This window comes from Nannospalax galili, unplaced genomic scaffold (assembly GCF_000622305.1).
Source record: "Nannospalax galili isolate Female #2095 unplaced genomic scaffold, S.galili_v1.0 scaffold85, whole genome shotgun sequence".
NCBI lineage: Eukaryota > Metazoa > Chordata > Mammalia > Rodentia > Spalacidae > Nannospalax > Nannospalax galili.
In genome coordinates, this window is record NW_008358866.1 from 8,896,949 (window position 1) to 8,910,212 (window position 13,264).

The 13,264-nt window shown below is 39.8% G+C and overlaps 1 protein-coding gene across 3 annotated transcripts in view; it reads right to left on the reverse strand.

The window, feature by feature from the left end:
* Window positions 1-13,264, reverse strand: part of Pex1 (peroxisomal biogenesis factor 1) — a 67,418-nt gene that overhangs the window by 36,083 nt on the left and 18,071 nt on the right. For 2 of the 3 annotated variants that reach the window (XM_017795463.2, XM_008822543.3), the window contains exons 2-6: window positions 12,093-12,236; window positions 9,731-9,814; window positions 9,241-9,355; window positions 8,376-9,142; window positions 3,516-3,635 (exon numbers count right to left, since the gene is read on the reverse strand). In XM_017795463.2, coding sequence (XP_017650952.1) covers window positions 3,516-3,635; window positions 8,376-9,142; window positions 9,241-9,355; window positions 9,731-9,814; window positions 12,093-12,236 — 1,230 coding nt within the window. The remainder of the gene's footprint in view (window positions 1-3,515; window positions 3,636-8,375; window positions 9,143-9,240; window positions 9,356-9,730; window positions 9,815-12,092; window positions 12,237-13,264) is intronic. The other variant, XM_029558352.1, reaches the window with a different exon arrangement.

Below are 13,264 nucleotides of genomic sequence, written 5' to 3' on the forward strand. Positions count from 1 at the left end.
GAAATAACTTGAAGCAGGTTACATAAAAATATATATACAATGAAATTTAAGGGGGGATATGAATAGTAAATCAAAGACCAAAGGATTTGCCAACATGGGGTCAACTGTCAACTTTGGTGGAATGGAGAATGAAGGTTTCCATTAGCTTTGTTCTTTTTTTTTCTTTTCTATTGCTTCTTGAAATGCAGATGCGATACTTCTAAGTATAGCAAACATTTTGCATCTAAAGGAGCAAAGTCACAGCTAAGAATGGGAGAGGAGAAAATGAGATGGAGCCTAGATCCTTGACAACATGTTTTAACCACTTATGAGTTCCTTGAAGCTTCTTTGTACATGAGAAAATTAAATCCCTTTATGTTTGAGCCACTATTTCATTTTTCTTATCTGGACCACACTCCAGATATAATCCAGGAGTAGAGTGTTAATCACTTACTCAAAGGCCCAAAATAAATTCTAGAAAAAAAAAAAGAGCTAAATTTAAAAGCTTTTAATTTAAATTCAGTATTTAAAAACTTATTTGACAATAAAAATTAGAATGCTTAAATATTCGGGACTGGAGAGATGGTTCAGTGGTTAAGTACACTGGTTGTTCTTGCAGAAGACCTGGGTTCAAATCCCAGCACCTACATGGCAGCTAACAATTGTCCGTAATGCCAGTCCCAGGGGATCTGACAGCCTCTTCTGACCTCCACGGGCATTACATGGCACAGGTGCACTTACCTACATGCAGGCAATACATGCATACACATAAAATAAAAATAATAAATAAAATTTAAAAAAAAGAATACTAAATATTCATACAGGGCTCAGGTGATAGCTCATGGCTTCCAGGCATGAGAACCTGAGTTTAATCGCCCAGAACCTATGTTCAGAAAAACCTAGGTGAGGGCTGGAGAGATGGCTCAGTGGTTAAGAGCACTGGCTGCTCTTGCAGAGGACCCAGGTTCAGTTCCCAGCACCCACACAGAGGCTAACAACCATCCATAACTCCAGTTCTGGGGAAATTCTACAACTTATGACTTCCTTGGGCATTGCATGACATGAGTTCACTTACACAATGTTGTGGAAAATCTTGTGACTGATTTTGCCTTTTGCCTTACATACCTATCATGCTGGAGTGCAGTGTTTCCTGTTTCTTATCAGAGAGAAAACACGGTTTCCAGGAATCCGAAACTTAGAGAAACTGAAACTTATCATGCTAATAGGGCATCTGGCCCGCTAGAGTGTAATAAGATACTAGCCTGCAATGCTAATAAGGGATCCCATATGCTGTGTTATGATTGGACTATTACCTCTATATAAGCCCGTACTTTCCTGCAATAAAGCAGATCTGTGTCACTGAACCTGGTCTCCTGCGTCTGAATGTGGTGACGCTGGCGAAGACACTCCTCACCGGGTCCGGACCGGACGACTGATCAGAGGAACTGAGAGAGCAGGAGAGCAACCATAGCCAGAGGAGAGCAGCCACAGCCGGCAACCACAACACACATGTAGGCAATACACTCATACACAAAAAATAAAAATAATAAATTAAAAGAATTTTTTAAAAGCCAGGTGTATGGAACTGAAGTTATGGCTCAGTAGTTAAGAGCACTGGCTGCTCTTTCAGAGGATCTGGGTTCAGTTCCCAGCACCCACATGCTGGTTAAAATCCTCCTTAATGCCGGTTCTAGGGGATCCAGTGCCCTCTTCTAGCCTCTATGGGCACTGCACACACAGGTGCACTCAACGTACATGCATGCAAAACATACACATAATTTTTTTTTAAGGCAGATGTAGTGATATAGGATTGTAATCCCAGTGCTGGGGTTGTGGAGACAGATGCATCCCTGGGGCTTGCTAGATGACCAGTCAGCATAGTGTACTTGGTAAGTCCCAAGCCAAGATTCAAAAAACACTGATTCAAAAAACAAGGTGGATAGCACTTGAGGAACAAAAGTTGTGGTTGTTCTCTGGCATCCACCTGCACACACACACATGTGCACACATGCGCACACACACACACACACACACACACACACACCAACAATCATATAGAAAAGATGATTATTTTCCCACAAAGCAAATACCCATTCTCAAAGGTCTATTTCTGTTCTGTCTCTTCATCAGTGAAGTTTACATCCGCCCATTAAGCTCAGTTTAGAACTTGATCATTACCAAAAATAGTCTAAGAAAATCCATCATTTTCTCATGTAGCCCAGACTGGTCTCAAAGTCTCTATGTAGCTGAGGATGACCCTGAACTTCTGTCCTCTTGCCACTACTTCCCAAGTGCTAGGACTGCAGGTATGCACCACCACATGTTGTTTATGTGGTGCTGGGGATCACTCTATCAGCTGATCTACAGCTCCAACTCCAAAATATCAGTTTTTCAAAAGACAGAACTATCCATATCTGTACTGATACGTATACATAATTTAAAGCTTTTTTGCTTCTTAAACAAATTAAGCATGGAACTGCCATATAATTTCACATTTCCCTTCCATATATATATATATATATATATATATATATAGAGAGAGAGAGAGAGAGAGAGAGAGAGAGAGAGAGACTCACACAGATATTTCATTGTTACCTGTAGCATTAATCAAAATAGTCAAAAAGTAGAAACAATCCAAATGACCACCAACAGATAAATGGATAAATAAATGAACATATATATTAGTCACCTACATCATAGAACGAGGTTCTGATACATGCCACAATATAGATGGACTGCAAAAACATTATGTAAAGTAGAATAAATCAGACCTACAGGACAAACACTGTATGATTCCACTTCTGTAAGATGTCTAGAATAAGCAAACTCAGATATAACATAGATTAGAGATTAACAGGGAGTAAGGGAGGAAGTGATGGGGAGTTTGCTTAATGGACACAGAGTTTTTGTTTGCAGTGATGGAAAAGGTTTGGAAACACTGGTAGAGGTCATACAACATTATGAAATAATTAATGCAACTGAATCATACACTTAAAAATGATTTAAATGGCATGTTTTATGTTATATATCTTTATTTTTATTTTTTATTTTTTTAGTATTTTTCAGACAGGGTCTCCCTGTAGCCCCAGCTAGCCTGGAACTCACAGAGGTCTGCCTGACTCTCCTCCTGAGTGCTGAGATTAAAGGCATGCACCACCATGTCCAGCTGTTATATATCTTTAAAAATACTTTATATATTATTTTATGTGTATGAGTGTATTGCCTGCATGTGTGTAAGTGCATCCATGTTGTGCAATGTCCACAAAGGTCAGATGATGGCACTGTATTTCCTGAAACTCAAATTACAGACAGTTGTGAGCTACCATGTGGGTGCTGGGACCTGGGTCCTTGGCAAGAGCACACAGTGCTCTTAACCATTAAGCCAGCTCTCCAGCTCCATGTTATATATCTTTTAACACAACTATAAAAGATCTGTTTTTCTTTCTAACAAGAAGTACAAAATTCTTATTAACGAGCAACTAGGAATTTTTCAGCACACATGAAAGAATTTTCATACAACATATACTGAAACTCACTAAATCCTCTTGAGGTTGTAATTTCAGAGACCTTGGAATCTTGGGGGTAATTTCTAGTGGAGTTATTCTGACTACTGCATGCATTTCTATATTGAGTCTCTTCCTCAGGTCATCTGGAATCTGCAATTTAAAAATAAATAAATAAATAAATAAATAGGAAATGAATATGTTCAAAGACAGATTAAAATATTTCACAGCCTAAATACTGACATTCATTTCTATGAATTCAGGTGAAATTATAAAAGTTGACATAATGGGGGGCTGGAGAGATGGCTCAGCTGTTAAGAGCACTGACTACTCTTGCAGAGAACACAGGTTCGATTCCCAGCACCCACACGGTGGCTACAAACCATCCTTAACTCCAGTTCCAGGGGAATTTGAAGCCCTCTTCTGACCTCCATGGCATTGCACGACACAAGTGCACTCATATATATGCAGGCAAGACACTCATACACAAAATTAAAATAATAAATATTTTTTTTAATTTGTCATAGTGACTCATAGACGTTTTAGTCTGCTTGGCTGCTATAACATTACATAAACGAGGTGGCTTATAAACACAAGAAATTCAATCCTGTTTTGTGTACTGGGAAGTCTAAGACTAGGGAACTGGCAGATTTGGTATCTGGTAAGGGCTCGCATAGTCCTTCATGTCAAGACACCTTTCTTTTTTGTCTTCATCTGGCAGACAGGAGAACAAGTTCCCATACATCTCTTTCACAAGGCCCCAGTTCCACTCATGAGAACTTCATCCTTATGATTTAATAGCCTCCCAAAAGTCTTTTTCATCACCTTGTGGGAAAGATTTCAACATACGAATTTTGGGGAGGCATAAACATTAAGACCACAGAACAGTGTAACCAGATGGAAATGCACATGTTGTTATACCACTCAAACATTCCTGTTTTCTTTCTATAATTCTTCCTTTCTCTTTACATATTCTTGAGAACTACAGATTTAAATGGATGCATCTGATTCAATCTACAATAAAAACATTTTAAACCATGACACTACTATACTCAAATTACATGTTACTGGCAAATTTGAGCAGTTTTTCTTTTCTGTGAAAGTTGAAAACTAATGAAAAAATTATAGTAGTTAAAGCAAATCACAGACAATCTGCCAAAGGCACAATCAAATGTAAACAGAAACGCAGTCTTAAAGACAGTAAAATGTATCGACCCCACTAATAAAACTATTCTAAATTTAGATTGTGATGGTCACACAATATTACACTAAAAATGTTTGCATAAATTGTATACTTTAAATTTCATCTCAATGAAGATGTTAAAAACATACTTATCTCCCCAAATATTGGTAAGCATTAAGAGACATAAAGCAGGGGCTGGAGAGACGGCTCAACCACGAAGAGTATATCCTGTTCTTGCAGAGGACCCAGGTTCTCTTCCCTGCCCCCACGTCAGGCAGCTCACAACTACCTGTGACTCCAGCTCCAGTGGATCTGTCCTCTTTTGGATTTTGCGGGCACCTGCACTCACACCTACATATTTCCCTGCACAGATGCACACATAAACTCATAATTAAGAATATAAAAATAGGGCCTAGAGAGATGGCTCAACTGTTAAGAGCACTGGCTGCTCTTGCAGAGGATCTGGGTTTGATTCCTAGCACCCACATGATGGTTAACAACTGTCCAAAACTCTAGTTCCAGGGGATCTGAGTCCCTCTTCTGGTCTCTGCAGGCATTGCATACACATGGTATACTTACATAAGTGCAGGCAAAACACTTGTACACATAAAACAAAAACAAATTATTTTAAAATGAAGAAAAATTAAAAAATGAATCTTGAAAAGCCATAAAGAAGATTCTGATCTCATTTTACTACCAGTGTTAGTTTTTAGAGTAGATATAGGCATAGTAACACAAGGCAGAAGTATAAAAACTCTAAGGTACATACCCTGACTTAAAGATAAATGTACTTTAAATCTTGCACAATATATTCATAGATCAAAACATCATAGAGACCTCATTAATACTAAAACTTTATATAAAAATTAAAAAGCAAATTTAATAATAAAAGAGGCTTAAAAATCACCAACATGTTTTACAGGATAATAAATGTTGAGCCAGGTATGGTGCACACCTTTAATCCTAGCACTTGGGAGGCAGAAGCAGGTAGATCTCTGTGAGATTAAGGCCAACTTGGGCTACAGAGAGACCGTCTCAAAAAAAAAAAAAAAAAAAAACAAGTCAGGGACTGCGGGGGGCTATAGGAGCAGAAATGTTGGGGGCTATAGGAGCAGAAAGGAGATTAGCAAGGGTGACAGTAATCAGGATGCACTATATAATGTACAAAGTTGTCAAAGAACAAACTTAATTCAAGATAAAAAAAAAAAGGAAACATAAAAAGACCAAGTCAACATTAATTTGTTAGCTGTACCCTCAAGTACAGCTCTCAGGTCAAGCCAATTTGAGCACCTGATGCCAACTACTGTCACCTCTCATTGGCCAGGGTTGTTCAACCTTTCCAGCAGATGGGAAGTGAGACAAGTGCAGACTCCTTGCTGCTATGTCCCCAGATCTCTCCTACCAGCACTTCCTTACCCTGTCCTCACCATCTGACATCAACAGAGTAAAAGGCTGTTTCCAGCTCATTGTAGAAACAGCTAATCAGAGTTATTTCAGTGTCAGATAACTTTGAAGATGCAGGAGGATCCCCTAAACTAACAATATAAAGCTAACAAAAAACAATAGTCTGTGGCTTTAGAAAATTATATAGACCAGAAATTAAAATACTTTAAGTTACTTGCAAAAATATTGGTAAGGCTGGGTGTGGTGGCACATACCTTTAATCTCAGCACTTGGGAGGCAGAGGCAGGGGGATCTCGTGAGATCAAGGCTATTCTGGTCTACATAGTGAGTTCCAACCCAGCCAGGGCTACATAGTGAGACTGTCTCAAAAAATAAAATAAATAAATAAATAATTATATATAAAAAGGCTGGGCATGGTAGTGTACACCTACGATCCCAGCACTCATGAGGCTGAGACAGGCTCATGAGTTCAAGCCCAGCTTGGGCTACATAGTTTAAAGCCAACCAAGGGCTACAAAGTAGTATCATGTGTTTTAAAAAAAGAAAAAGCTAAGGCTGGCATGATGGCTTAGCATGTAAAATGCTTGCTGCTTTGCCTAAGAACCTGAGTTTGGTCCCTGGAACCCACCTAAAGGTGGAAGGAAAGAACCAACTCCACAAAGTTGTTGTCTGGCCTCCACACCTATGCCATGACACCAACACACACACACACACACACACACACACACACACACACACACAGCACTCAGGAGGCTGAGTTCTCAGTGATTTCCAGGCCAGCTGGGGCTACAGGGAGACCTTTTCGCAAAAAAAAAAAAAAAAAAAAAAAAAAAAGCCTACAAAGGAAATAACCTTCCCTTCTTATTTTTCTTCACTTCACAGTAATTAAAAATTAGGTCCCAATAGATGGGCCTGGTGACTGAGGCCCTACCAATTTCTTCTCCTAACTCAACACAGGTTAAAAAGATACCAGCAGAGTAAGCAGCTTCTGTGTGCGTTCTATCCAAGTGTCATCAGGGGTGGTAAGAATGTTGCCTCATACTGTGGTTCTTGCCCTACATAAGGCATCTTCCTAACATACTGTGTATTCAAGAACTTGCAGTAGATCGTCTACAGGTATTAAAAAAGCAAGCCTGGGCTGTGAGATGCCGTGATGGGGAAAAGTGCTTGCCGTGCATACTTGACAAACTGAGTTCAATCCTCAGAACCTACGTAAAAGTAGGAGGGAAATGACTCTGCAGGGTTGTCCTCTGATTTCTACACATATAATGAAACACACATCTGCTCACACATACACACATACAAATAATAATAATGACGATGAGATGATGATGAAGTGGTATGGGTTTTTTTGGTCTCTTTGAGACAGGGTCTCCCTGAAGACCCAACTGGCTTAAGACTCACTGTGTAGACCAGGCTGGCCTTGATCTCACAGAGATCCACCTGCCTCTGCCTCCTAAGTGCTGGGATTAAATGTGTGCCCAGGCTTGAAGTTTGGGGGATTTTTTGTGTTTTTTTGTTTGTTTTTAAAACTATTTTATTTATTATTTTTATTTTATGTATATGAGTGTATTGCCTGCATGTAAGTGAGTGCACTTGTGCTGTGCAATGCTGTGAAGATCAGAAGAGGGTTTCGGATTTCTCTGGAAGTGGGGTTAAGGACAGTTCGTAGCTGCCATGTGGGTGCTGGGAACTGAACCTGGGTCCTCTGCAAGAGCACTCAGTGCTCTTAACCGCTGAGCCATCTCTCCAGCCCCTGTTTGTTTTTTCAAAGCAAGGATTTACCGGGCATGGTGGCAAACGCCTTTAATCCCAGCACTTGGGAGGCAGAGGCAGGCAGATCTCTGGGAGTTCGAGGCCAAGCCTGATTTCCATAGTGAATCCAGGCCAGCTGGGGCTACGGAGACCCTGCCTCAAAACAACAACAACAACAACAAAAAACCAAATAAATAAATAAATAAATAAATAAATAAATAAATAAGGCAAGGATCTGTTGGGCCTCCAAGCTAAGCATGAACCCTAGAGCCTATCTGCCTGGGCCCGAATCCTCCTTCTAACATTTACTTGCTATGCAACTTCAGACAAGAAATTTTTACCTTTGTGAGCTGTCCAGGCTTACTTGTCTAGGAAGTATACAATCTTTACCTAAATAAGATAAATAAGGCAGAAATATGTCTTTCCCAGAGATTTAAGATATACTATTTCTCATTACATTGATTTTCAATTTATATATATTATTCTAATTCAAAATTTGAGGAAGTTTCAGTAACAGAAGTTTCCCCCAAAATTATAAACCTCATACTCACCCAGACTTTCCCAAGGTGGAGAGGCTCTACACTTTTGGAGTATTTCATGGCATTCTTCAATTCCTCAAGTCCATTCCAGACTACCTTCAGCACACAGGCCTTGTCAGCGTCTTGACTGGAGTCTGAGCTAATCTGTTTCTGATCTGGTGGCTTCAACAGATGCTTCTCTTTTTCAGGTGACAGGACACTCTGCTTTGTTTTGATTTGCTGTTGCTTTGGAGAAAGTAACTTAACTAGTTTTCCATAGATCACAGTAAAGCTGGGCTCCACATCAAAATATTCTTGGTCCCATGGAAATACATGAATGGCACAGTGTTTGTGAAATACAGAGGTTGCTGAGATGCTCTGTACACTGGGAGGTTGAGCTTTGCATACTCTGAAAATATTGTCTAGAGGAACAACCTGTGACTGCATGTTTTTGAAAGCACTGATTTCAGTTGAACCCCAGGATGTCTCTTGTTTGTTCTCAGATCCAAAAGAAAAAATGCTTCCTAACATAGTCCACCAGCTTGGTTTCAAGGGTGAGTCACTCAGAACCTCTGGGTCTGTTTCACTAGAGCCAGTGATTCCCTTAGTATGCGAATGAAGCTGGTTGGTTTGGAATTCTTTTGACATTCCTTTTTTTTCTCTTGCATAACTATGAAAGTTTCCATGTGTATCATCTGCTTTGGAAAATGTGTTTTCTTTGGCTTGGAGTGTCTTGGGCTGAATAAGCAGTTTGGTGTTAGTTTCCAGTCTTCCGTAAGGGGCATTTGGCATGAGAGCAACTGGGCAGAAAACAGAGCTCATTAGGCCATGTTCACCTCTGGTTTGGACTCAGTACTCTAGAGGAGAGAATGCTGGCAAATAGTACAACAGCACCTACCAATTTGGATATAGACGTAAGTCTGCTGGTCAACCCAAATGGGAAAAATGGCTTTCGGAAAAACTATTCGAATCTGATCTAGAAGATGCTGTTCGATGGAAGCAGCATGCAGCTCCTAGAACCAACAGAAAGGTCAGATCAGCCATGTTTTGATCATTCTATGCCCGGTATGGAAATCTCCACTCATTTTTTTTAAAAAAGGTATTGTTATACATGACACCACGGGACACACATCATCCATCATCTCACAGTTAGCCTGCTGCTTTTTTGTTTCTGTGTCAAGAGAAGTTAAAATCTACTTATTTAGAATGAATCCTAAACATAGCACAATGTTCTCATCTATAGTTCTGTTGAGCATTATCTCTCTACTAATTAATTCTTATAATTCAGACTAACTCAGAATATTTGATGGTGCTCAGAGAAAGCTATAAAGAGTGACACTTGGAAGTAGTTTAACTTTAAAGCGAGATAGCACTTTGTTTTTCTTTACCAGTATCTCCCAATCGTCTGCTGACAGTGGCTCGACCTCAACCTGTTGGCAAGATACCACATGGGAACAGGGCTTGAGAAACACCTGGAAAAAAACAGAAATGGAAAAAGACTTTTCTGCATTTTAGGAAAATAAGTTCTCTCTTTAGGTAAGCCTCAGTTGCTCAGTCTTTCTCAGTGTCATATTTCAGGTGACAATATTGATGTATTCAATATTTTAGGAAAAAACTGTTTCACAATGAATTACAGAACAATGGAACAATGTAGCACAACATTCTTTCAAAAGCAAATAAAGACAGTTACTAGAAAGAGCCAGGTTGGCATGTGCCTATAATCCCAGCTATTCTAGAGGCTGAAGCTGGATGATCATAAATTCAAGACCAGCCTGAGCAGCATAGCAAGACTATCAAAAAAGAGAGCCAGGTGTGGTGGTACACGGTTTAATCCCAGGCCTTGGGCGGTAGAGGCCGGTTCCAGGCCACCTGGAGGGCTACAGGGAGACCCTGTCTCAAAAAAACAAACTAAAACAAAAAAAAGAAAAAAGAGGGCCAGAGAGAAGGCCCAGCAGGTAAAGGCACTTGATAATCTATTTGAAGGAGATGATTCTGAGGAAATACAAAGTATCTCCTGTCTAGCACAAAGCTAAACTACCTGGGCTAGCATGTCACTCTTTGTCCCTGTTCTTTGGGAGATAAATGTTTAGGTAGCACTCCTACAATAGAGGGTTTGAGAAAAGCAGGTAAAGGTCACATAGAAACAAATGAAAATGAAAAACAGAGTAGGACTGTTCATAGTACTAAGACCAGAACTGTCCCTCAGGACAGTGCCACATACTCAAAGCAAGTAAAAATAGGTTGGCAGAGAAAGCACCAGTGACTTTTAAAGTCATTCTGGTGTTAAAAATTTAAGGTTCTAGGGGCTATAGAGGTGGCTCAATCTGTATAGTTCTTTCCATGAAAGCATGAGGACCTGAGTTTGCTCCCCAGCACTAACAAAAAAAGCTGTGCACAATGGCCTATAATCCCAGCACTGCGAAGGCAGAGACAGGAGGATCCATGGGGCTTGCTGACCAGCAGGGCTAGGACAATTAGCCAATGAGAGACCCTGTCTCAAAAACTAAGGTGGAAAGCAACTGAGGCAGGCACCCAAAGTCAACCTCTGGTCTCTACACCCATGTGCACTCACATGCATGTGCACCTCCCACATGGAAACATGAACGTACATTTTAAACAAATTCAAATTCTAGCAAAAATTTAGGGCATGCAAAAGACTATCGTAAGGTCACGGATGTTTTATGAATGACCTATTTTATTATCAAAAGCACGTATTAAGTAAAACCATTCTGAGTTCGGAATAAGTTAAAAAGACCTGCAATCGCAGAATTTGAGAGGTTAAAGCAGGAAGATCAGATCGATAGCTATTTATCCTTAGTTACACAGTGAATTCTTAAATAAATGAATGAATAAATAAATAAAACCCAAATGGTGCCAGTGAGATGGCTCAGTGGATAAAACCATCTGCCACCAAATCTGACAATCTGAGTTCAATCTCCTGGACCCACATGGTGGAAGGAGAGAATCGATTCCTCCAAGTTTTCCTCGAATCTCCACATCCATATGCCCACACACATACACATGCAACCTACACAAATAAATATTAAAAAACTAAAATGAAATTCTATAATAGGAAGTGTGCTGGATGACTTTAACTGCCAACTTCACACACCTGGGTTGAGGGAGCCTCACTTGGGAGAATTGCCTCCATAGAACTGACCTGTGGCCACGTCTGTGGGGCATCTTCTTGATTGTTGAGCGAAGTGGCAGGGCCCAGCCCACTGTGGGTGGTGTCACCCCTGGGCAGGTTACCCTGTGTTGCATAAGAAAGCAAGCTGAGCAGGGGCCAGGGGAGCAAGCCAGTAAGCAGTATTCCTCATGGCCTGTGCTCCAGCTCCTGCCTCCAAGTTCCTGCCCTGAGTTCCTACCTTGGGCTCCCTGATGAACTGTGACCTGGGAGATGTAAGATAAATAAACCCTTTCTTCCCCAAGTTGGTAGCGGTCAGCGTGTTTTGTCACAGCAATGAAGAAACAAACTAGGACAGAAAGAAACCCCAATAATTTAAAAGGAAAAATGATTTTACAAAAATTGACTGGAAAGTGAGCAAACTAGGCTACAAAAATCAGGTAGGAAGTATGTTAAATAAAAGATGATGACTCAACAAAATATAGTTAATGCATGTTAGATCAGTTATAACAGCATACAAATCCTTTCACTTTCTTTAAAAATAACCTATATTTTAAATATTATTTCTTTGCTATATCATGCAGCATTCAAAGGAAGTCACTCCCAGCCCATTTTGTGCTTACCTCTTCCCCATCTGAGAGTCCAAGTTTCTGACCAGCTTGTCTGTTCATTTCAGCCACATTTTCACCTTGATCATTAAAATGCCTGCCTTCCACCCAGCTCAGGTATGTGGGCTGGTGACCCCAGGTTACTTCTACAGCTTGATTCTATTTATGTAAGGAATGGGGAAGAAAAAGATTTTTAAAGTTTTCATACTTTTTTATCCCTGGAATCAGATAAACTGTTATATATGTATTAAAATATATATACATATATATGTATATATATTCAATGATATACCTACTAAATAATATATACATCCAAAAAAGCTGAATAGCTAATTGCTGTATTATTCACATTTGTCCTAACATTTGAAAAAAACTATAGATCGCTATAGTCCACACAAACTGATTCAACCAATTTAAAATTCAAAATGTCAATAGGTAGCTGAATAAACTTACATAGCATTTCAACATATATATTTATTCTAAGTTAATAATTCAAAGAAGAAAAGAAACACTACACTAGAATGTATATACTGTATTTTCTATAGTAATCAAAGCCTGGGACTATCTTAAAGGTCTATCAATAGTGAAATATAAGTAAGATAAGCTAAAAAATTTTTTAAGTGAATTATAAGCCAATAAGTAGAACAGCCCACCTTATCCAAGGTGTCACTTTCTGCAACTTCAGGCAAAAATTTTAAAAGGAAAACTCCAGAAATAAAGGATTCCTAAGTTTTAAATTGTGCACTATTTTGAGTGGCATGAGGTCCCTTGCTGTTGTGCTGTGTTGTGTTGTCTGAGAAGTGAATCCCCCTTTGCCCAATATGTCCACACTTTCTAGGTCACCGTCAATTCACTTAACAGCTGTCTTCGTTTTCAAGTCAACTCCCAATAACAAGAATTTGTGCTGAGCAGCTCTCTTACTTCATAGTGGCCTCAAACCACATAAGTAATAATGCTGGCAATTTGGATATGCTAAAGAGAAGCCATAAAACAGTTACATGAAAAGAAGTTCCCAACTTTAAAAAAAGATATGCAGAAGCCAGGCGTGGTGGTTCACGCCTGTAGTCCCAGCACTTGGGAGGCAGAGGCAGGCAGATCTCTGTGAGTTCAAGGCCAGCCTGGTCTATATTGTGAGTTCCAGGGCAGCTGGGGCTACAAAGCGACCCCGTCTCAAAAAGACCAATATA